This window comes from Eurytemora carolleeae, unplaced genomic scaffold (assembly GCF_000591075.1).
Source record: "Eurytemora carolleeae unplaced genomic scaffold, Eaff_2.0 scaffold1411, whole genome shotgun sequence".
Classification (NCBI taxonomy): domain Eukaryota; kingdom Metazoa; phylum Arthropoda; class Copepoda; order Calanoida; family Temoridae; genus Eurytemora; species Eurytemora carolleeae.
Window position 1 is genome coordinate 60,823 of NW_019398082.1, and position 21,679 is coordinate 82,501.

Sequence of the window (21,679 nt, forward strand, 5' to 3'; positions counted from 1 at the left end):
GTCTAAGTCGTATGTTGCAATTTTCTCAATTTGTATGGCCGCCATGTTATTCGGTATGAGACGTCTTTAACAATTTTCTCCTTATAGACGCAACAGATAGAAGTAAGATTAGTGGCGATCAAAAGCGCTTTTTTATCGCATTAAGCCTATACCCCCTTTCATTTTTCGCGAACACTCCCTTTAACTATGTAATTAATTGTTCAGGATATGGGGTCATTTTTTGAATTATAATGTTCAGCTTTTAAACTTGATAAATCAAAAAAGCGTTAAAATTTACTAATTTAATTCTAGTTTTTAATTTTACTCATCAGATTCTTTTTTTCAGGGAATGTTTCTCAACTTCTATTCTACTGGGTTCTATAGAGAATCCACTTTTACCAGAAACTACTTGTAGTCCTACAGATATCTCAGAGAGCTCATTATCAAAGTAAGTACTTCATTATTAATTCTTTATCAAACTAAGTATTTCAATGTTAATTATTTATTAAAGTAAGTATGTCAATGTTAATTCTTTATCAAAGTAAGTATTTCAATGTTAAATCTTTATCAAACTAAGTATGTCAATGTTAATTCTTTATCAAACTAAGTATGTCAATATTAATTCTTTATCAAACTAAGTATGTCAATATTAATTCTTGATCAAATTAAGTATGTGAATGTTAATTCTTTATAAAACTAAGTATGTCAATATTAATTATTTATCAAACTAAGTATGTCAATGTTAATTCTTTATAAAACTAAGTATGTCAATGTTAACTCTTTATTAAACTAAGTATGTCAATGTTAATTCTTCATTAAACTAAGTATCTCTATGCAAATTCTTTATCAAATTAAATAAATATATATAAATATTCATATTTAAGTATATCTCGGTTAGTTCAATGTTTCAATTGATATTTTCATTAATATTAAGTTTTTTTTTGTCAATTTAAAACACATGTTAATTATCATTCCGGATAGTTGTAGGAAGCAGTTGGAAAAATCTGTCTTATTCAGGGTTTCGTGTAATACCTGTATGTTTTCAGGATATCAGCCTGTCTGTGTGAATCCGACCTCTGTAACTCTTACAGGGGACCAGATGAGAATTCTTCTCCTAGGCCTAACCCTAGTCCTGCTCAATCTCAACCTAGCTCCGTTCAATCCCAACCTCCTCCTGAAAGACCCCAACCGAGCAGAAATCCTGTTCCTGAACGACCCCAGGCTAGCCCTCTTCGACAAGAACCAGTTAAGCAGGTAAATATTGCAAAAAATTAAGAATAAAAAATCACATCAATTTTCCACCTCATTAAAACTCTCAAAAGAAAACATTACATTTTTTTGAGTGAACGGCCATGAATAGCATGAGGATAACATAGGCTAAAACAAATTCGAAATGTTTTTTTTTCTAAATTAGAAATTTTTTTAAACTTCACAGGCAACGCCGGACATTTCAGCTAGTAAGCTCATATTTTTATTATGATTGAAGTATTACTGTTGGTGAATTAATATCACAAAAATGAATTATTGATAATGATATTAATTATGATAATGTCATAATGTTAATGATGATGATAACATAGGAACTGTCGGTATATTTTCAAATGAGCTTCTATTAAATGAGTTAAATGCCGGAATAGCAAAGGTTTTTATATCTTGCGAATAGACGAATTCTGTTGATTTCCTTCCTTGTCTGCTTCATAAATCTGAAAGGTTAATTTTTTAGAGAAAAGGCGCTTAGCCATTATCAAGAAAATATATTCATAGTTTTTGCGCAGCAATAGGTTTTATTTTTACTGTTGTAAACCGGCGTTTAACTCTTTAAATGGAGGCTCACTTGAAACTACGTCGACAGTACCTTTAATAAAGATAACAATGATTCATGATAATGATGATTCATGATAATGATGATACTGATAAAGAGTTCGTAATGATAATAGTATAACAGAAACTAATGATGATAATGGCGATTATAGGAAGTTCCTCGGACGATCTCTACCCCTCCTAAAACTGAGCCAAATCGTCCTTTCCCCGATCGTCTAGAGACGAACCGACTCCAGGTGGCAACAGATACTGCTAAACAACAGGCAAACACATAATAGAGAAGTTTTATAAAAAGTTGTGATTAATTTATTTTTTAAACATTTATCGGGCTAAACATTGTTTAAATGTAAATATACGTTCTTGTTGTGATTGTATGATTCATTGTTTCTTGTTTATGAATACTTCTTAACGAATTCTTCTCTTTGAATACTTCCCTATATGAATACTTTACTATGAATACTTCTCAATGAATACTTCTCTAGGAATACTTCTCAATGAATACTTGTCTATGAATCATTCTCCTTGAATGCTTCTCTATGAATGATGTGTTCTATGTTAAGCAGGTTTTCCACCCTGACAAACCAGGGTTACAATGCTACTCATGTGGATCCTTACTTAATCCAAACAAGAAGTGTGACAGGTATTTACCATTCATTAAAGGGAGTGTTCGCGAAAAGTGAAAGGTGGTATAGGCTGATATCGGATTGAATTCGACATGGATCGCTACTAATTTTACTTTTATCTTTTGCGCATTTAAGGAAAAAAGGATTAAAAAACGACTAATACATAAGAACGTGGGACCCGTACAAACTTACTGAGTTTCAGTGAAAAAATTCGCCCATTTCATCTAAAAAGGCGAAATGTGTGGGTTCTCGTTCTTTTTGTTTCCTTTTTTCTTTTTCCCTCTGAGTATAATTGAAATGCATCTTGATAAACATGGGAATAAAGTGACAACTTCAAAATCGTTTCTGTTAAGTGCGGTAGTGAAAACAAGTTTAGTAGTATGCCAGTTAAAGCAATTAACATCTGAAACTACTAGTTCGGGAATTCAAAAATGGTGTCTGCCATTTTTATCGAGAAATCAGCCCAAATTTCCTTTTATTAGATAAAAAAAAATTGTTCAATATCTCCGTTAATCTTAAAGAAATAAAGAATGCAGACCATATAGGGGAGACATACAATCATTTATGATAAACTTTTTGTCATTTTATCAAATATCGGACAACAAAGACGATTTTCAAGTCGTCTCTCAATTCCCATGTTTTCGGGACACCATGTACGATAATGTACGACTGAAAGGTTGGAAAATGAATCATGTTCATTGTCCATTTATGTTCACATTGCATGTTTTAAACTAATCTTTCTCCGTCCTTGATGCTATTCAGGACTTTGCAAATTGCACACAGATTTATTTCTGTCTTTCTTTAAACATAATTCTTCCGCGTAAAAGTTTTTTTTACCTTTTATCTTTTTGAACACTTTCTTTCTTTTACCTCCATTTCTGACCAATTTCATTTCTTTTAACTCCTTTCTGAGCAAATTATTTGCATACAAACCGTCAACAGAAATTTGCACACTTTTAGTTTTTCTTAATTACACATCAGGTTATCTAAAATTTTGCAAAAATATTTGCATTTTTAAAATGGCATGGTCAAGGGCTTTTCAAAATGATATGTTTTATCAATTTTTTCAATATTTTTTTGCAAACATTTTTTTAATAACTGGATTTTGCGAGAAAAAAATTAAATTTTTAAAAAAATTTACAAATTTTTTGGCAGATTTCAACAGTAAAGCACTAGAGCTTTCATTTGTCATATTTGGACATGAAAAAAGTCCCATTATATTGCATTTTTTGTCGATAATTAAAGTATGTATACATATATATATATATTATTCATTTGATGTAAAACTAAATAGATTACAAGTAATATTTCCTTTCGGAAGGAATTTTCCAATAATTTAGAAGAAAAAACATTATTTCAGTTTTGACCGGCGTGCTAGCTCCCAGGTTCAAACCTGTTTAAAGGATGAAGCCTGCTTGATGTATTCATGGAAGAAATCTGCAGATGAAATAGGTGAACACATTTGTATTAGGGTTTTCATCGAAATTTTCGTTGAACGAAATTTACTAAATTGAACGAACGCAATTCGTTCATTTTTGTTAAAAATGTTCGCGAATTTCGATAAAATTTTCGACCTCATTTTCGCGAAATTTTCGTTCAATTTCCGTTCTATAAAAATCGAAATTTTTCCATTTCTTATCAAGAATATTGTATTTTTGCAAAAAAAATATTTGAAGGAAAGTTCCGAACGAATTTTACGAATTTCTCGAAATTCCGAACTAATCTCGCGAAAAAATTTTAACGACAATTTTTGCGAAAATGAACAAAAATTTTCGTTTTCGTTCACATTTTGCGTTGTTTGAACGGAATTTTCGCTGAAGAAATTTTTATTTATATATTTATACATATCATATTATTTTTATTTATTGCTCATCAAAGAGAAACTTTGAGCCACAGGGCTCTGTGTTTCTTCATTAAATAACTTTTAAACGTTTAAAATGTTTTTAAAATGAAATCGCAAAAATGCTTGAAGTTCCATAAAGATAGAGCAGACAGAGCTTTTTATAAAATTTGAATTATTGAAAAAATTGCATTTTCACATCCGTGTAATCTGTGGACTCATTAGACAAGACCTTTGCTCTTTACGCCAAGCTCGTTAGGTGATTATTTACTGTGTTAGCACGAGCAATATAAAATCTTGATTCAAATCAAAACAAACTCCGGAAAAAACGCAAGCTCTGATTTATAATCTCTAAATCTTTGCAACCTTAGATATTTCAAACTATGAATTCTGTTAGATTTAATATCATAAGTTTGAAATATGAAAGGTTTTACTATCTACAGTTGCAAACATATACGGATTAAAAATTTGAGTTTGTTACAACGACTCAATTATTTGTAATGTTTTACCTCGCATATCCACTTTGACATTTACGTTACACTCTCAATAAAATATAAAAAATATTTTCTCAGGAATAAATTATCTATTTACAGAAATCTATTCAACAAGCTGTTATAGCTGCAGAACAGATTTTTTTGAAAATATTTTTTCACTTATACAATAAAGATGTTTATATAGGATTATGTCATATACAAAATTTTTGTTTTAAACTTAAGAAAAAAGTAAAGAAGTTTAAATTCTCTCGACTGTGTGTTCTTTGTTGATGATGAGATATAAACCACATGTTACTCCTAAAATGCCAACGATATCGAATTCGTCACTGAATTCCCATGTTTATTGGGACACCCTGTATAATACGTATTAAATCCCGCATACATTAAAATGGGCTGTATCTCAAAACTTGAGTCTAAAAGTCTTCCTTCTATTCCAAAGTTTTATGGGTCTTACTGTACTAAAAAGGTCTTCACAGTCTCAAATTAAAAACAAAGGCATTAAACTCATACAGTCATATCGGTCCAGGGATACCCACAAAGAAATGTAAAGACGACTAAAAACTCTTTATACAAGTTGCAGGGAACTATAAATACCATTAAACATACAGTTCCATTTTTAACAATCGTTTCTGATACCTGAATCCTTTGTGGATAACATGACACGACAGCATTTACATTTTTTATTAAAATAGGCATTTGGGACACTTCCCAGATACCCAGGCATTTGTAAAATTTCCCAGATACCCAGACGTTTGGGAAATTCCGAAATTCCTACTGTTATTAAGGGTGGTATATGTTTAAGATTTTGGAAATTTCTCAAATGACTGGAAATTTGGGGAATTTCCCAAAATCTAGGCATTTGGGAAATTCCCCAAATTCCCCAAATCTGTTAACCTGATTCGAGAAGTAAAACCCTTGAATTTCCCAAATACCCAGACATTTGGGGAATTTCCCAAATGCCTAGGTTTATAGAAAGTTCCCCAAATTTTCAGTCATTTCAGAAATTTCCAAAATCTTAAAAATATACCACACTCAAATATCTAAAGGTATTTGGGAAATTTCCCAGATAACCAGGTATTTGGGAAATTTCCCAGATAACCAGGCATTTGGGAAATTTCCCAGATACCCAGGCATTTGGGAAATTTCCCAGATACCCAGGAATTTGGGATATTTCCCAGATACCCAGGCATTTGGGAAATTTCCCAGATACCCAGGCATTTGGGAAATTTCCCAGATACCCAGGCATTTGGGAAATTTCCCAGATACCCAAGCATTTGGGAAATTTCCCAGATACCCAAGCATTTGGGACATTTTCCAGATACCCAGGAATTTGGGAAATTCCCCAAATTCCCATAGGTATTTGAGGGTGGTTTAGCTACGCTCAGTTTGACAAACGCCTGGTTTAAATAATTACTTTATTACTAAATTTTTGAACTTAAATTTATAGAAACGTAAAATATTAAACAGCTAGATAGGTGACGTGGCCGGAAGTTGCTCATCTTGCCGCGTCTAGATCTTAGGTTCAAAACTCCTCAAAAGTCTCGTCTTCCGCCACTACGCCGCCACAGTGGAATTTTTTAAGATTTTGGAAATTTCTCAAATGACTGGATATTTGGTGAGCTTTCTAAAAACCTAGGCATTTGGGAAATTCCCCAAATGTCTGGGTATTTGGGAAATTCAAGGGTTTTACTTCTCGAATCAGGTTAACAGATGAATGCCGCAAATTGTTTCAACGATCAAAGACGACCTGCAAGCCCCCTCTCAACTGTCTGTTTCGTACGTGGGACCCCTATAAAAAGTCTGCTGAAAAGATTTGACATTACTCACGTTTATTTAAAACATGTTGTTTAATTCAGTTTTAGTAGAAGTAAATATTACCATTTACTGTTTAGCGCCGATTTAAGTATTCATCTATGATTGGATGATGAGATTGATAAATAGATGGATGTTACAGCAATACGATCTCTATTGGTTCAGAATATACACCAAACACATGACTGAACCCTGATTGGATCAGGCGCTAATGGAACGTGCTTTTAGTGGTAGGATAGGTTAGTTCAGTTGTGTTTCTTATTCTGAAAATTTGGTGTATTATGAAAAAGGTTTTAAACACATGAGCTTTAAATAATATTTTTTTAGCAAAAATTTTGCCACCGAAATTTTCCACTAAAATTATCAAATTAAACATGACACAGAGGTTTTTAATTGCGAAAAGTCGTTAAACTATATACGTAGCTGGGTCAACTTCAAGTTAAACAATATACATAGCTGGTTCAACTTGAAGTTTGAAAATACTGAACTATCCTAAGCGCCGAGCTTTGTTTCAATTAACTCGTTGGAATTGTAGGAAAATTGCTTTACATCAGCTTACCTTAAATTAGAGTTATTTAAAATCTCGAACTTTGAATCGAAGATTCAGGATATGAGAAGTAGGTAAGGGGTTCAGCGACCTTCCTCCAATTCCTTAAATTCGGTCACTGTATTATTTTGGAAGAATATTGGTTTTATTATCAAATTTAAAAGGAGATTTAATTTCAGAAAAAATAGAAAAATGGAGATTGCAATTGTTGGAGCAGGAGCTGCAGGGCTAAATGCAGCTCGTCATGTTGCATATACTTACAAGTAATTAACAAAAAATACTATTCTATAAACGAATATCTTGGGAACCCAGCATTACCCATAGTCATAGTTAGTCCAACCCTGCTGAACAACAAGGTTATAATGCAAGGAAAGTTTAATGCACATGCGTATATTCTGCGTACATATTAAAACCAGTTCTCTCTGGGCGGAATTTGTAAAGAGGAATAGATGCATCAGTGTTCGTTTAGTATCCGAGGAGGTTAAAAGCATTAAATTTTGATAATTTGGATAATTCACATAATTGTTTCATATGACCAGAATATTTCATTGATTTTGTATGTGATAGATGAATCACATGTCAGGCTTCGACATCCATCTTGTGTTTACATTACAGCCCAGAGACAGTACACTGCAGTACAAAAGATGCGTACTCCTAAGAAATAACTTTCTTTACATTATAACCTTAGTCCCACCGTTTACCAGTAGGTCCTTTATCGTAAATTTTAAATGTTTAAATTTTAAATATTAACTAATTTCCCAATGGAACTACTCAATTTAGAATCTCAAAACCAAGCTGAGAACATTCCCGTGGGACTCCCGAGTTCCTGAATCAAAATTTGAGGCAAATCGCACCAGGAGTTCCTGAGTTATAATCTTTATATGTACTTGGTGAAGGTCCTGGCGTTGCCCGTGGAAAAAAAATTGAATTTTCTTTAATATTTCAAAAAAATTGAAAAAAGTCCATATTTTAGCCTTAGACACCCCCCGGCCACCCATGAGTCCACAAAAAATGTCAGCCCATTTGGCCCAGCCGTTTGGCTGGCTATATTTAAACAACCATCGGATTTCAGAAAAGATTAAAGATTATAAAGATTTACTCACACACAAAGATATAAATACATATATATAAATTTTTGAAAACACAGCTTTCCAAAAGAATAGAGAAAAACATGTAAAATTATGCACAAATTGACGACATTTATCATTATTCATTACATAACATATTTATCATTTCAGTTATTACGTAGTCATCGAATCCTTCAATAAATAAATTATTCGTTCTTGTATTTAAAAGTTCTTGTAAAACCGGAACTTTCCATGCGTCAATAGTCTCATAGAAAGACACACATCTACTAGCTAACATTAATTGTCATTTTTAGTAGGAAACCCTAGGTTTAAACCTAATGAATTACCTTATTTTTTATATGTGTCGATATTTAATGTAAAATGTTTTATCTTTAATCTATTTTTAGTTGCATTCCTACCGTATTTGAGAAGAATTCCAGTTTTGGAGGAGTCTGGGTTTATAATCCCAATACAGGGATCGATCAAAGGTAGGGATCAGAAGTCTGAGTTTATAATCCCAATACAGGGATTGATCAAAGGTAGGGACAAGGAGCCTGAGTTTATAATCCCAATACAAGGATTGATCAAAGATAGGGATCAGGAGTCTGGGTTTATAATCCCAATACAGTGATTGATCAAAGGTAGGGATCAGGAGTCTGGGTTTATAATCCCAATACAGGGATTGATCAAAGGTAGTGATCAGGAGTCTGGGTTTAAAATCCCAATACAGGGATTGATAAAAGGTATATATCAGGAATCTGGGTTTATAATCCCAATACAGTGATTGATCAAAGGTAGGGATCAGAAGTCTGAGTTTATAATCCCAATACAGGGATTGATCAAAGGTAGGGACCAGGAGTCTGAGTTTATAATCCCAATACAAGGATTGATCAAAGATAGGGATCAGGAGTCTGGGTTTATAATGCCAATACAGGGATTGATCAAAGATAGGGATCAGGATTCTGGGTTTATAATCCCAATACAGGGATTGATCAAAGGTAGGGATCAGGAGTCTGGGTTTATAATCCCAATACAGGGATTGATAAAAGGTAGGGACCAGGAGTCTGGGTTTATAATTCCAATACAGGGATTGATCAAAGGTAGGGATCAGGAGTCTGGATTTATAATCCCAATACGGGGATTTATCAAAGGTAGGGATCAGGAGTCTGGATTTATAATCCCAATACAGGGATTGGTCAAAGGTAGGGACCAGGAGTCTGGGTTTATAATACCAATAAAAGGATTGATCAAAGGTAGGGATCAGGATTCTGGGTTTATAATTCCAATACAGGGATTGATCAAAGGTAGGGACCAGAAGTATAAGTTTATAATTCCAATACAGAGATTGATCAAAGGTAGGGACCAGGAGTCTGGGTTTATAATCCCAATACAGGGATTGATCAAAGGTAGGGATCAGAAGTCTGAGTTTATAATCCCAATACAGGGATTGATTAAAGGTATATATCAGAAGTCTGAGTTTATAATCCCAATACAGTGATTTATCAAAGGTAGGGATCAGGAGTCTGGGTTTATAATCCCAATACAGGGATTGATCAAAGGTAGGGATCAGGAGTCTGGGTCTATAATCCCAATACAGGGATTGATAAAAGGTATATATCAGGAGTCTGGGTTTATAATCCCAATACAGGGATTAAATATCATACAGATAATTTGATAGATTTGATAGATTTTCGAAATAAATGAAGAAACTGGGAACTTTTTACCCTACTTTGTTGTCTCTGCCCCTACTTTATTGTCCCTGCTCCTACTTTTTGCCCCTGTTCCTACTTTATATCCGTGCCCCTACTTATTTCCCTGTCCCTACTTTATGTCCCTGTCCCTTCTTTATTTCCCTGTCCCTACTTTATATCCCTGTCCCTACTTTATATCCCTCCCCCTACTTATTGTCCCTGTCCCAACTTTATATCCCTGTCCCTAATTTATGTCCCTGTTCCTACTTTATATCCCTGCCCAACTTATTGTCCCTGCCCCTACTTTATGTCCCTGTACCTACTTTATGTCCCTGTCCCTACTTTATGTCCCTGTCACTACTTTATGTCCCTGTCCCAACTTTATGTCCCTGTCCCTATTTTTTTTCCCTGTCCCAACTTTATGTCCCTGTCCCTACTTTATGTCCCTGTCCCTACTCTAAGTCTGGGTTAAAAGGCGGGGTATTATAAAAGTAAAGTTGACAGTTATGATGAACAAAATCTTTAACCATAACACTTCATCTCTTATCTTGCATCTTTCAAATCATTTTATTCAATTTTGCACCGAACATTCAAGACCAAACCTTACTAGTCTCGGGATTTCCAAAATGGGGTCTAGCTTTTTTGCATCTTTAAAATTAAAGGATTTTTTTTGAGAAATTTGTACAATTAGTTGTACAGACTTCAATTTATTAAACAAATTTGTTCAAAAGTGTATTGTCAACTTTGAAGATACAAAGAAGGATGTCAAGACACTTTTTTGGAACACTTTCTGTCATATATCAATTATAAGAAATTAAGGGTCCCATGTGTTCGATTTCTAATACTTTTTTTACAGCACTGCACGTGTTTTTTTATATAGATAAATATTCATAAACACACACGATTACATTAAAGGGAGAGTTCGCGAAAAATGAAAGGGGGTATAGGCCAACGGCGAAAATTATTGATGGTGATTGCTACTAATCTTTGGTAGTTTTTAACAATTTTCTCCTTATAGACGCAACAGATAGAAGTAAGATTAGAAGTGATCACCATCGATAATTTTTCGACGTAAGCCTATACCCCCTTTNCCCCCATCTAACTACCTTGAATCGTGTCGCCTATCTTTCGAAAATGAGACACACGACCTTTGCTTGTTAATAAATGTTCATGAACCCATCTCTGATTTTCTGCTCGATGTTACAGTTAATATTTAAGACCCATTCATGAGCTATAAATCCTCAAATGAAACCATAAAGATGAACAACGTAGACTAGTCATCACGCACAATTGATTTATAAGTATTGTATAAAAAAGATACCATAAGTTTAAGAGCTATAAATACGTCTAATCGTATCGCTCAAAGATGTCAGTATGATCCGATTCACATCTTTTCAGATTATCGTCATTTTTTCCCTCAAAAAAACGCTGTTTTATTGTAAACTAGCTGAAGGGCCCGGCGTTGCCCGATGAAAAAAAATTATATTTTCTAATTTAGAATTTTTTTTTAGCCTATAACACCCCTCCCCCCTCTCCCCGGCCACCCCTGAGTGTCTGAGCCCAAATATTGTATTTTCCGTAACTCACATGAGGGATTGAAACTCTATTCATTACAGCTAAGTGTTTAGATTGTATGTATGTATACATACAAATGTAAAAAATTAAATTTTTGAAGAAAAGCTCGTGCCCATGTTTACACTGTTAATGCTTGGAGAAATTAGTAATAAAGAGGAGAAGGAGGAAACGGATGAGAAGGAGGAAACGGATGAGAAGGAGGAAACGGAGAAAACGGAGTAGGAGGAGGAGAAGGTAGAAAGGAAGGAAAAGACAGAGGAGACGGTAGATAGGAAGGAGGAAAAGGAGGAGAAGGTAGAGATGAAGGAAGAGAAAAAGGAGAAGCAGGAGAAAGAGGAGGAGAAGGAGGAGAAGGAGTAGAAGAAGAAGAGGGATGAGACCCAGGTAACAAAAGTGAAGAATTTCCTAAATTCCCTTACCTTTTCGAGAAATTCCTGAGAATTTCTTCGGAATATTGGTCAGCAATTTTAAGGATTTTTGGGGAACTGAATAAGAAGTTACTTTCGAGAAATACTTGAGAATTTCTTCAGAATATTTTTCCGGAAAGTCCTTAATAATTCACCGATTCAGCGGATTTTCAAGTTCCGTTTTTCTCCAATAGGCGTCTCTGTGGTTCCCTTCTTTAATTATCGAAAGGTCCTAACAACATTTTGTTGTCTTTGTTTCCTTATTGATAGAAAATGATAATGAACTTAAGAACCATCTGTAATTTTGATATTAATTTCATGATGATCAGGGAATAGTTAAGCATCTGAAAGAAAAAATTGTGAAGTATTGGGTTCTTTTTAAAGCGCCCTTTAGTATATCTACAATCTGCATGTTACATATTAAAAACGAAAACTTACTGGGAAAAAAAAAACATTTTTGCTCAACAGGATAAATTTCTAAATTTTTTTATTGAGTCAATTAAAGTACATTCCATTAAAGAACCTAAAACACTTAAGTTTAGGTAAACATAAACATAGAAATCACATGCTCCAAAAAATCCTGTGTTTTAACAGACATAGGGGTAGGGAAACAATTTTTGTTCCTCACAGTAATTGTCCTTCCTTCAAATAAAATACTTGACTTAACACTCAGATTTAATTTAATTGTGTTCATTTCTCCCTTAATTAGTTAGATTGTACTGTGTAAGAAGATTGTTAAAATTAATTAAACTGTTTTGTATATATGCAGACTTTAGATGCTATTTAAATGTAAAGATACTTTTACAAACTTTAAACCGTATCTTATGAATAATGTTAAAGAACAAATAAATCATTGGATTAACACTGATAAACCTGGGACCAGATTTACTAGGAACTTAAACATTTTCCCGCATTTAAAAAAAAATACAATTCAGTTGCATTTTAGTCAGTTGCAATCAAAACTAAGCTGCAATTAAAACTATAAAAAATAGGAAAAATACGGATAAAGTAACTATTTCATCGAAATAATCAAACGCAAATCTTTTATTCTTAATTCTCCTTTGTCTTTTTTATTAGAAGGAGAAGAAGGAGGAGAGGGAGGAGAAGGAGGAGAAGGAGAAGAAGGAGGAGAAGGAGAAAATGGAGAATTGTGGAGAAGGAGGAGATAGAATAGAAGGAGAATAATGAGGAGAATGAGAATGAAAAGAAGGATGAGAATGATGAGGAGGATGAGAATGATGAGGAGGATGAGAATGAAAAGAAGGATGATATGTTGAGGAGGATAAGTATGATGAGGAGGATTAGAATGAAAAGAAGGATGATAACGATGAGGAGGATGAAAATGATGAGAAAGAAAAGAAGGATGAGAATGATGAGAATGAAAAGAAGGATGATAATGATGAGGAGGATGAGAATGAAGATGAGGAGGGTGAGAAAGAAAAGAAGGATGAGAATGTAAAGAAGGATGAGAACGATGGGATGGTAGGGCGGGTGTGTAGAAATGTCTCCCCATGACTGAATGATCTACTTTACAAAGTGCTCAGTCAAATCCTGGCACAAATAGATACGATGGTTACATGGTTACCCATAGTTACCTAATACCTTGATGGATGGAGAACTAGGGAGAAATTAGACTGTCACTCACATACTGCTAGCACACACTCACACATTGATATTACACAATTACAGCAACTAACACACATTCACACACTGCTAAAACACTTACAGCTGCTAACACCCCTAACACCCCATTCACATGCTGCTAACACACATGCACATTGCACATGCTGCTAACACACACTCAAAAAATTCTAACACAAACTCACACACCACAGTCCCAAGAGAAAATGTGATTTTAAGTCGTGATTTTTGGATTCATTCTACTTTTTCCCGAAAACATCTTTGTAAGGAATTTACAATTGAAAATTACGTTTTATATTTGATTCAGTTTTCTATTTTAGGAATTAACTGAATAGTTTTGTTTAATATTTTGTATTTTATTACCCCAAATTTGAGAACATAAATTGTGGTCTTTCAAGCACGTATTAATTATTAGAGTATGATACTTATTGTACAGTGTCTGTAATTATCTTGAAATATATTAAAATGTCTAAAAATGTTAAGAAATGTTTAGAAATGTTTAGAAATATTTAGAAATGTTTAGAAATGTTAAGTAATGTTTAGAAATGTTTAGAAATGTTTAGAAATGTTTAGAAATGTTTAGAAATGTTTAGAAATGTTTAGAAATGTTAAGAAATGTTTAGAAATGTTTAGAAATGTTTAGAAATATTTAGAAACTAGCCTTAGAGAGCGATTCGCGCCCATCTTCTAAATTAATTGTGAACATGTTCTCTTTGTGTACATCGAAAACAAAAAAAAATAATTTGCGGATTTTCACAAAAAATTTCGTGGATTTTCAAAATTTTCAAAAATTTAATGAAGATCGAATTTTGATGGAGATATCTAAGGCTACCTGTCCCTAACTATGGCTGGAGTGAGGAACCCTTTGATTCTCCTGAAGAAAACTGTTTAGCCTGGACACTCACCCAGTCCAGTAGAGGACGAGTAGATGGATGGCACTCGTCCGCTTGCTGTAATAGTCTCAGATATATTTGTGAGCTGTAGGACGAGTCTTGAAAAAAGGACGACATGATGTTGTGAAAAAAAGCCAATTTAAAGTGCCACATAAAAAAGAACGCTGAAGAAAAGTGAAAAGTTTGGTGTAAATCCATATTTGAAGATAAGTGCAATTATGACGCCCCCTCCCCTTCCCTCCTTCAGACGTTTATGGTTGTTTTACCATAACAAATAGTTGTCAGTGTTGTCATTTCCCCCTGAAATGGTCTCATAGTGACACAAAGCGCAGAGAATTTGTAATTTATGCCCGGTCATATATTTTAGTAATTCCGCAACTACATAATTTCGTGAACGCTCCCCTTAGGCGTCAATATTTAAAATTTCAGGCATTATCAGTTTTTTTATAAAGATATGTAAACATATAACCATTATAACCATTTACGGGGCCAAAGGCATTTATTTTTGACATGATACCTATTTTAACGTATTTTCTGATGAAGTATTTTTAATTATGGTTTATTGAATTGTATTAAATATACAAATATATGTTTATGATGTTTAAATAAATGGTGCTAAACTATAGACTTATCAAATTGTGATCGAAAGTCATAGCTTGCTGGGATAAGGGCCGAATTGTTACTCCTTTTACTTAACCCTTCCCATAACATCCCTACCCATAAACGTCTGTTTTAAACTTTAAAATCGTCCTAGTCATCTTTACATAAAAAAGGAATAAAATTGCCATTTTGTTTTTTTGGTGCAATTTTTTTAAGACGCCATTTTGTTTCAGCTGAATGTCCACCTGGGTTTACGCGGGTTGGGTCTGGTTGCTATATAATCTCTAATGATCGGGTTGGATGGATTGAAGCAAGGAAAATGTGTGAACAAAATAAAGCAAGACTTGTCAGGTATTTATAAGTAATTATTTTGTTTAATATTGTTCCTCTAAAAATATTTCCAGCTTAAAGGGAGTGTTCGCAAAATATGAAAAATTTAATTTTCAGTTTCACTTCAAAATTTACTTTTATCTGATGCGTAAGTATTAAACGAATTCTTTAACCTTTGCAAATAAAACGAAGAATTGAATTAATTGAATTGAATTCTAATGGTGAAGGTAAATTTTCGCTGAACGTTTATTGAAAAATGTAAAATCTCTATAGATAAACAATGATGTTGTCATGAATACAATACATGCATAGTATAACATTTTTTTCACCGTCTAAAAATATGACTGTTAAGAAAAAAAGAATACAAAAGTTTTTAGAAAACAGAATGATGCCGATTTTCTATTTCAGTCTTGAGTCTGAGGATAAAGCAGATGAGTTGGTTCAGATGATCTCGATACAATCAAATTCTAGGTAAATATAAATTTATAATTTTAAATTTCTAATAAGTAACCGAATACATTTGAATTTCTCATAAATCTGCGTACAATCAATAAGTAGCTACGAGGTCACAAAGTTGTACCCGTAATGTCGCATACGTGGTATTAGAGAAAAATCAGGAGTTTTTGATTTTTTTTTAATTCTTATTTTCCAGGAGATCTAGAATGGAGTTCTGGATTGCAGGAAATGATATAGAAGAGGAGGGAGTTTGGGAATGGGCTAAATCAAGGTTATTATTATTATTATTATTAGTTTGAGCCGAGCAACCCTGGATATATATATGTATATATAAATCATCAGATATATGTTTATTCTCACCAACATAATACAGGGGGGTGCTAAATAAATTTACTTTCCTAAATAAGTTATCTTTGGTTAATTTTTCTTGTAAAAACCTATATTTTATTATTTTTTATGATTTTTTAAATAATTATCTTTTCGAGGAGTTATTTTTTCTGAGACACCCTGTAAACAGACGTCGGTATTACTGTCAATGTCAACAACAAAGACATACTATTGTTGTTTAATGTTGTCGATTTGTTTCCAGACATCAAATATAATTATGATAAAATCCAAACCTTTAATTTTGATCAAGATAAACTTTAAAATGTTAAAAAAGTTATTTAGCCATAATTTAAAACATTTATTTTTGATTTTATGTGATTCGGTTTTCTTGAATTTTTTAGCACTTTATATTGAGATTTTTGTTTTAATTTAAAGTTTTTTCAGCAACACTACGTGAATGCTTCCCAACGCGTGTCCTTCTTGGTTCTATAACAGATCCTCTTGTGCCTTTCAACACCTGCCAACAGCGGGATATAACAGATGACAGCTCAGGATCCATCTACGCCTGTCTGTGCAACACCGACTTCTGCAACGACGATGACAGCACACCGTTCGGACCGCTAGAGGGCGGGTTGGGTCAAACTGGCGGGTTGACCGGGGTAGCCGGGGGGTCACAGGATACTATAACAAGAACTACTACAACAAGGTGAGTAAAGGGATTGTACATGTAACTCTAAGGGACTCTCTTGCATGCACAATTATAAACGGTACTTTTATATAAGCAGCAACGAAATGTTAAATTGTTATAATTTCCTTTTTAAATCTTCTGCATAAATCCAAAAGTCCCCTGTATAGTGAAACCACAATCACAAATGGTCAAATAAAAAAATTAAAAATTTAATTAAATTAAAAGTTTAAAACCTGAAATTTATCTTTTGTATTTGTAGACGACCTGCTCTTCCTCCTCCAACCACCAGAGCTCCAGCTCGAGAAACAACTACTAGACCTCCATTAATCAACCCTCCATCCAGACTAGTACTTAGTAAGTTTATCAATAGAAATATCAGACTAGTATTTAGTAAGTTTATCACATGGAAGATCAGACTATTATTCACTCAGTTTATCACTAGAAATATCAGACTAGTATTTAGTAAGTTTATACATCACTATGAATATCTATCCTTCTATCCTTCTATCTTCTTTTCTTCTATCTTCTATCATGGTACCATCTATCCTTCTATCCTTCTATCTACTTTTCTTCTATCTTCTATCGTAGTACCATCTATCCTTCTATCCTTCTATATTTTTTTCTTCTATCTTCTATCGTACTACCATCTATCCTTCTATCCTTCTATCTTCTTTTCTTCTATCTTCTATCGTAGTACCATCTTTACTTCTATCCTTCTATCTTCTTTTCTTCTATCTTCTATCGTAGTACCATCTATCCTTCTATCCTTCTATCTTCTTTTCTTCTATCTTCTATCGTAGTACCATCTATACTTCTATCCTTCTATCTTCTTTTCTTCTATCTTCTATCGTACTACCATCTATCCTTCTATCTTCTTTACTTCTATCTTCTATCGTAGTACCATCTATCCTTCTATCCTTCTATCTTCTTTTCTTCTATCTTCTATCGTAGTACCATCTATCCATCTATCCTTCTATCTTCTTTTCTTCTATCCTTCTATCCTTCTATCCTTCTATCCTTCTATCTTCTTTTCTTCTATCTTCTATCGTAGTACCATCTATACTTCTATTCTTCTATCCTTCTATCCTTCTATCTTCTTTTCTTCTATCTTCTATCGTAGTACCATCTATCCCTCTATCCTTCTATCTTCTTTTCTTCTATATTCTATCGAAGTACCATCTATCCTTCTATCTTCTTGTCTTATATATTCTATCGTAGTACCATCTATCCTTCTATCCTTCTATCCTTCTATCCTTCTATCCTTCTATCCTTCTATCCTTCTATCTTCTTTTCTTCTATCTTCTATCTTAGTACCATCTATCCTTCTATCCTTCTATCCTTCTATCCTTCTATCTTCTATCGTAGTACCATCTATCCTTCTATTCTTCTATCCCTCTATCCTTCTATCCTTCTATCCCTCTATTCTTCTATCTTCTTTTCTTTTATCTTCTATCGGAGTACCATCTATCCTTCTATCCTTCTATCCCTCTATCCTTCTATCCTTCTATCTTCTATCTTCTTTTCTTCTATGTTCTATCGTAGTACCATCTATCCTTTTATCCTTCTATCCTTTTATCTTCTTTTCTTCTATCTTCTATCTTAGTACCATCTATCCTTCTATCCTTCTATCCTTCTATCTTCTTTTCTTCTATCTTCTATCTTAGTACCGTCTATCCTTCTATCCTTCTATTCTTCTATCTTTTATCGGAGTACCATCTATCCTTCTATCCTTCTATCCCTCTATCCTTCTATCCTTCTATCCTTCTATCTTCTATCTTCTTTTCTTCTATCTTCTATCGTAGTACCATCTATATTTCTATCCCTTTGTCCTGACAGAACTGATATTAACTGATGACTATATTATAGATCACTAAATACAAAGATGTGAACTCCTTGAATGCAATAATTGTGCCAGTTAAGCAGGATCATTGCAATCAATTACAAAAATGTATTGTAATGTATGACATCAACTGGATTTATTATACTCTCATGTTCTTTGTATTGCTTTAACGCAATGAAAAATATATTTTTGAAATTAAAAAATAAACTTAAATAATTTAATCTGAGAAGTGTAACTTTTTAAGCTTACGTAAAATAAACCATTAATTCTTAAACCAGGGGGGATTTAAATGAATGTTCAGTTTTTCAAAAATAGTAACCAAAAAATATGCCATTTTTTCTAACACTAAATCACTGAAAAGAATATTTAAATGTTTTAATTTAGCAAAAAAACAGTTGATCTACCTAAGTTTATATTTAAAATCATTAAATACCCCTACATCGTATTGGGTTAATGCCTCTGTTATATTATATAGTTTTTTCAATAAAGCCAAATACTTAAAATTGTAAAGATTTAAAACGATTTGTTTATCATTGCTTTGTTCATGGTTTATATATATTTATATAAATATGTATATACATACAGAGTGTCCCAATAAATATGGGAATTCAGTGACGAATTCGATATCGTCTTTGTTATGAATTAGCATTGTAATATCTAATTTCAAAAGCCATAATATTATTATGTTTGCTAGAGTTTATTTTGTGAAAACGGTAAATGGCTGTAAAGATGTGTCTGTAATGTCTCCACAAGATGAACAGTGAAGACGGACAAGTTTACTCTGTTTGTATACTGTAATTTCATTGTTTAATAAGTAAAACCGTATGAAACTCGAAACATAAACAAACAAATTGTAAACATAGCAAACGAAAATCTTACAGATTACAGCTTTCTAAATCAAAGAATTATTTAAAAAGACGATATCGAATTCGTCACTGAATTCCCATGTTTATTGGGACACCCTGTATATATAGGATAGCTGTGAGACAAAGACTAATGTATAAATATGTTCACGGTTTAATCCTAATTGTTGCAACCACTTTACTCATCTTTACTTTTAAATAACTCAACATATATATATAATATATACAAATGTCTTGTTTTATTATATATAGATAGATATTCTGGGAGCTATATGTTAGTATTTTCCGTACATGAGGGACTGAAACTCTATTCATTACAGCTAAGTGTTTCGATTGTATGTATGTATACAAATCTTAAAACTTTAATTCTTGAAGAGAAGCTCGTGCCCATGTTTACACTGATAATCCTTGGGGAAATTAGTGATAAAGAGGAGAAGGAGGAAACGGATGAGAAGAAGGAAACGGAGAAAACAGAGTAGGAGGAGGAGAAGGTAGAAAGAAAGGAAAAGACAGAGGAGACGGTAGATAGGAAGGAGGAAAAGGAGGAGAAGAAAGAGAGGAAGGAGGAGAAGGTAGAGATGAAGGAAGAGAAAAAGGAGAAGCAGGAGAAAGAGGAGAAGAAGGAGAAGGAGGAGAAGGAGGAGAAGAAGAAGAGGGAGGAGACCCAAGTAACAAAAGTGAGGAATTTCCTAAATTCCACAACCTTGATGACTCCCTTTGGAGAATTTCCGGGGAATTTCTCGAAAACAAGTTCTTGTGACTGATTCCTCAAAACTTTTCCAGAAATTCTCCTAACTGGTTACCAATTTGAGAGATTTTTTAGGTTTTGTGAGTTTAGACTCAGTTTCCAGAAAATCCAGAGAATTTGTTTAGAATTTTTAGGGATTTTGGGGGGAACTGATTAGGAGACTTAGCTTCTAAAAGTTCCTGAGAATTTCTCCGTAATTTTTCCCAAGAAATTATTCAGAATCTCTTTGGAATATTTGGAAGCTTCTGAGAAATTCTTAGAATTTTGTCACCAATTTTACGGATTTTTAGAGAACTGAATATGAAACATAGTTTCGAGAAATTCCTGAGAATTTCTTCGGAATATTGGTCACCAATTTTAAGGATTTTTGGGGAACTGAATAAGAGAGTTACTTTCGAGAAATACTAGAGAATTTCTTCAGAATATTTTCCCGGAAAGTCCTTAGTAATTCACAGTTTCAGCGGATTTTCAAGTTCCATTTTTCTGCAATAGGCGTCTCTGTGGTTCCCTTCTTTAATGAACGAAAGGTCCAAACAACATTTTGTTGTCTTTGTTTCCTTATTGATAGAAAATGATAATGAACTTAAGAACCATCTGTAATTTTGATATTAATTTCATGATGATCAGGGAATAGTTAAGCATCTGAAAGAAAAAATTGGGAAGTATTGGGTTCTTTTTAAAGCGCCCTTTAGTATATCTACAATCTGCATGTTACATATTAAAAACGAAAACTTACTGGGAAAAAAAAACATTTTTGCTCAGCAGGATAAATTTCTAAATTTTTTTATTGAGTCAATTAAAGTACATTCCATTAAAGAACCTTAAACACTTAAGTTTAGGTAAACATAAACATAGAAATCACATGCTCCAAATAAATCCTGTGTTTTAACAGACATAGGGGTAGGGAAACAATTTTTGTTCCTCACAGTAATTGTCCTTCCTTCAAATAACATACTTGACTTAACACTCAGATTTAATTTAACTGTGTTCATTTCTCCCTTAATTAGTTAGATTGTACTGTGTAAGAAGATTGTTAAAATTAATTAAACTGTTTTGTATATATGCAGACTTTAGATGCTATTTAAATGTAAAGATACTTTTACAAACTTTAAACGTATCTTATGAATAATGTTAAAGAACAAATAAATCATTGGATTAACACTGATAAACCTGGGACCAGATTTACTAGGAACTTAAACATTTTCCCGCATTTAAAAAAAAATACAATTCATTTGCATTTTAGTCAATTGCAATCAAAACTAAGCTGCAATTAAAACTAGAAAAAATAGGAAAAATACAGATAAAGTAACTATTTCATCGAAATAATCAAACGCAAATCTTTTATTCTTAATTCTCCTTTGTCTTTTTTATTAGAAGGAGAAGAAGGAGGAGAGGGAGAAGAAGGAGGAGAAGGAGAAGAAGGAGAAGAAGGAGCAA

The 21,679-nt window shown here is 33.1% G+C and overlaps 1 protein-coding gene and 1 long non-coding RNA gene across 2 annotated transcripts in view; both read left to right on the forward strand.

Moving 5' to 3' along the window:
- LOC111716759 (flocculation protein FLO11) overlaps positions 1 to 19,973 on the forward strand; it is a 27,315-nt gene extending 7,342 nt beyond the window's left edge. The window contains exons 8-15 of the mRNA XM_023492244.1: positions 326 to 427; positions 1,026 to 1,233; positions 1,953 to 2,063; positions 2,361 to 2,440; positions 3,784 to 3,875; positions 16,548 to 16,809; positions 17,051 to 17,253; positions 19,870 to 19,973. Of these exons, the coding sequence (XP_023348012.1) occupies positions 326 to 427; positions 1,026 to 1,233; positions 1,953 to 2,063; positions 2,361 to 2,440; positions 3,784 to 3,875; positions 16,548 to 16,809; positions 17,051 to 17,253; positions 19,870 to 19,973 (1,162 nt within the window). The remainder of the gene's footprint in view (positions 1 to 325; positions 428 to 1,025; positions 1,234 to 1,952; positions 2,064 to 2,360; positions 2,441 to 3,783; positions 3,876 to 16,547; positions 16,810 to 17,050; positions 17,254 to 19,869) is intronic.
- On the forward strand, positions 15,207 to 16,052 carry LOC111716760 (uncharacterized). Its single transcript, XR_002768589.1, has 3 exons — positions 15,207 to 15,341; positions 15,729 to 15,791; positions 15,973 to 16,052. It is a non-coding gene; the product is annotated as an uncharacterized LOC111716760 (long non-coding RNA).
- Positions 19,974 to 21,679: the final 1,706 nt, after the last annotated feature.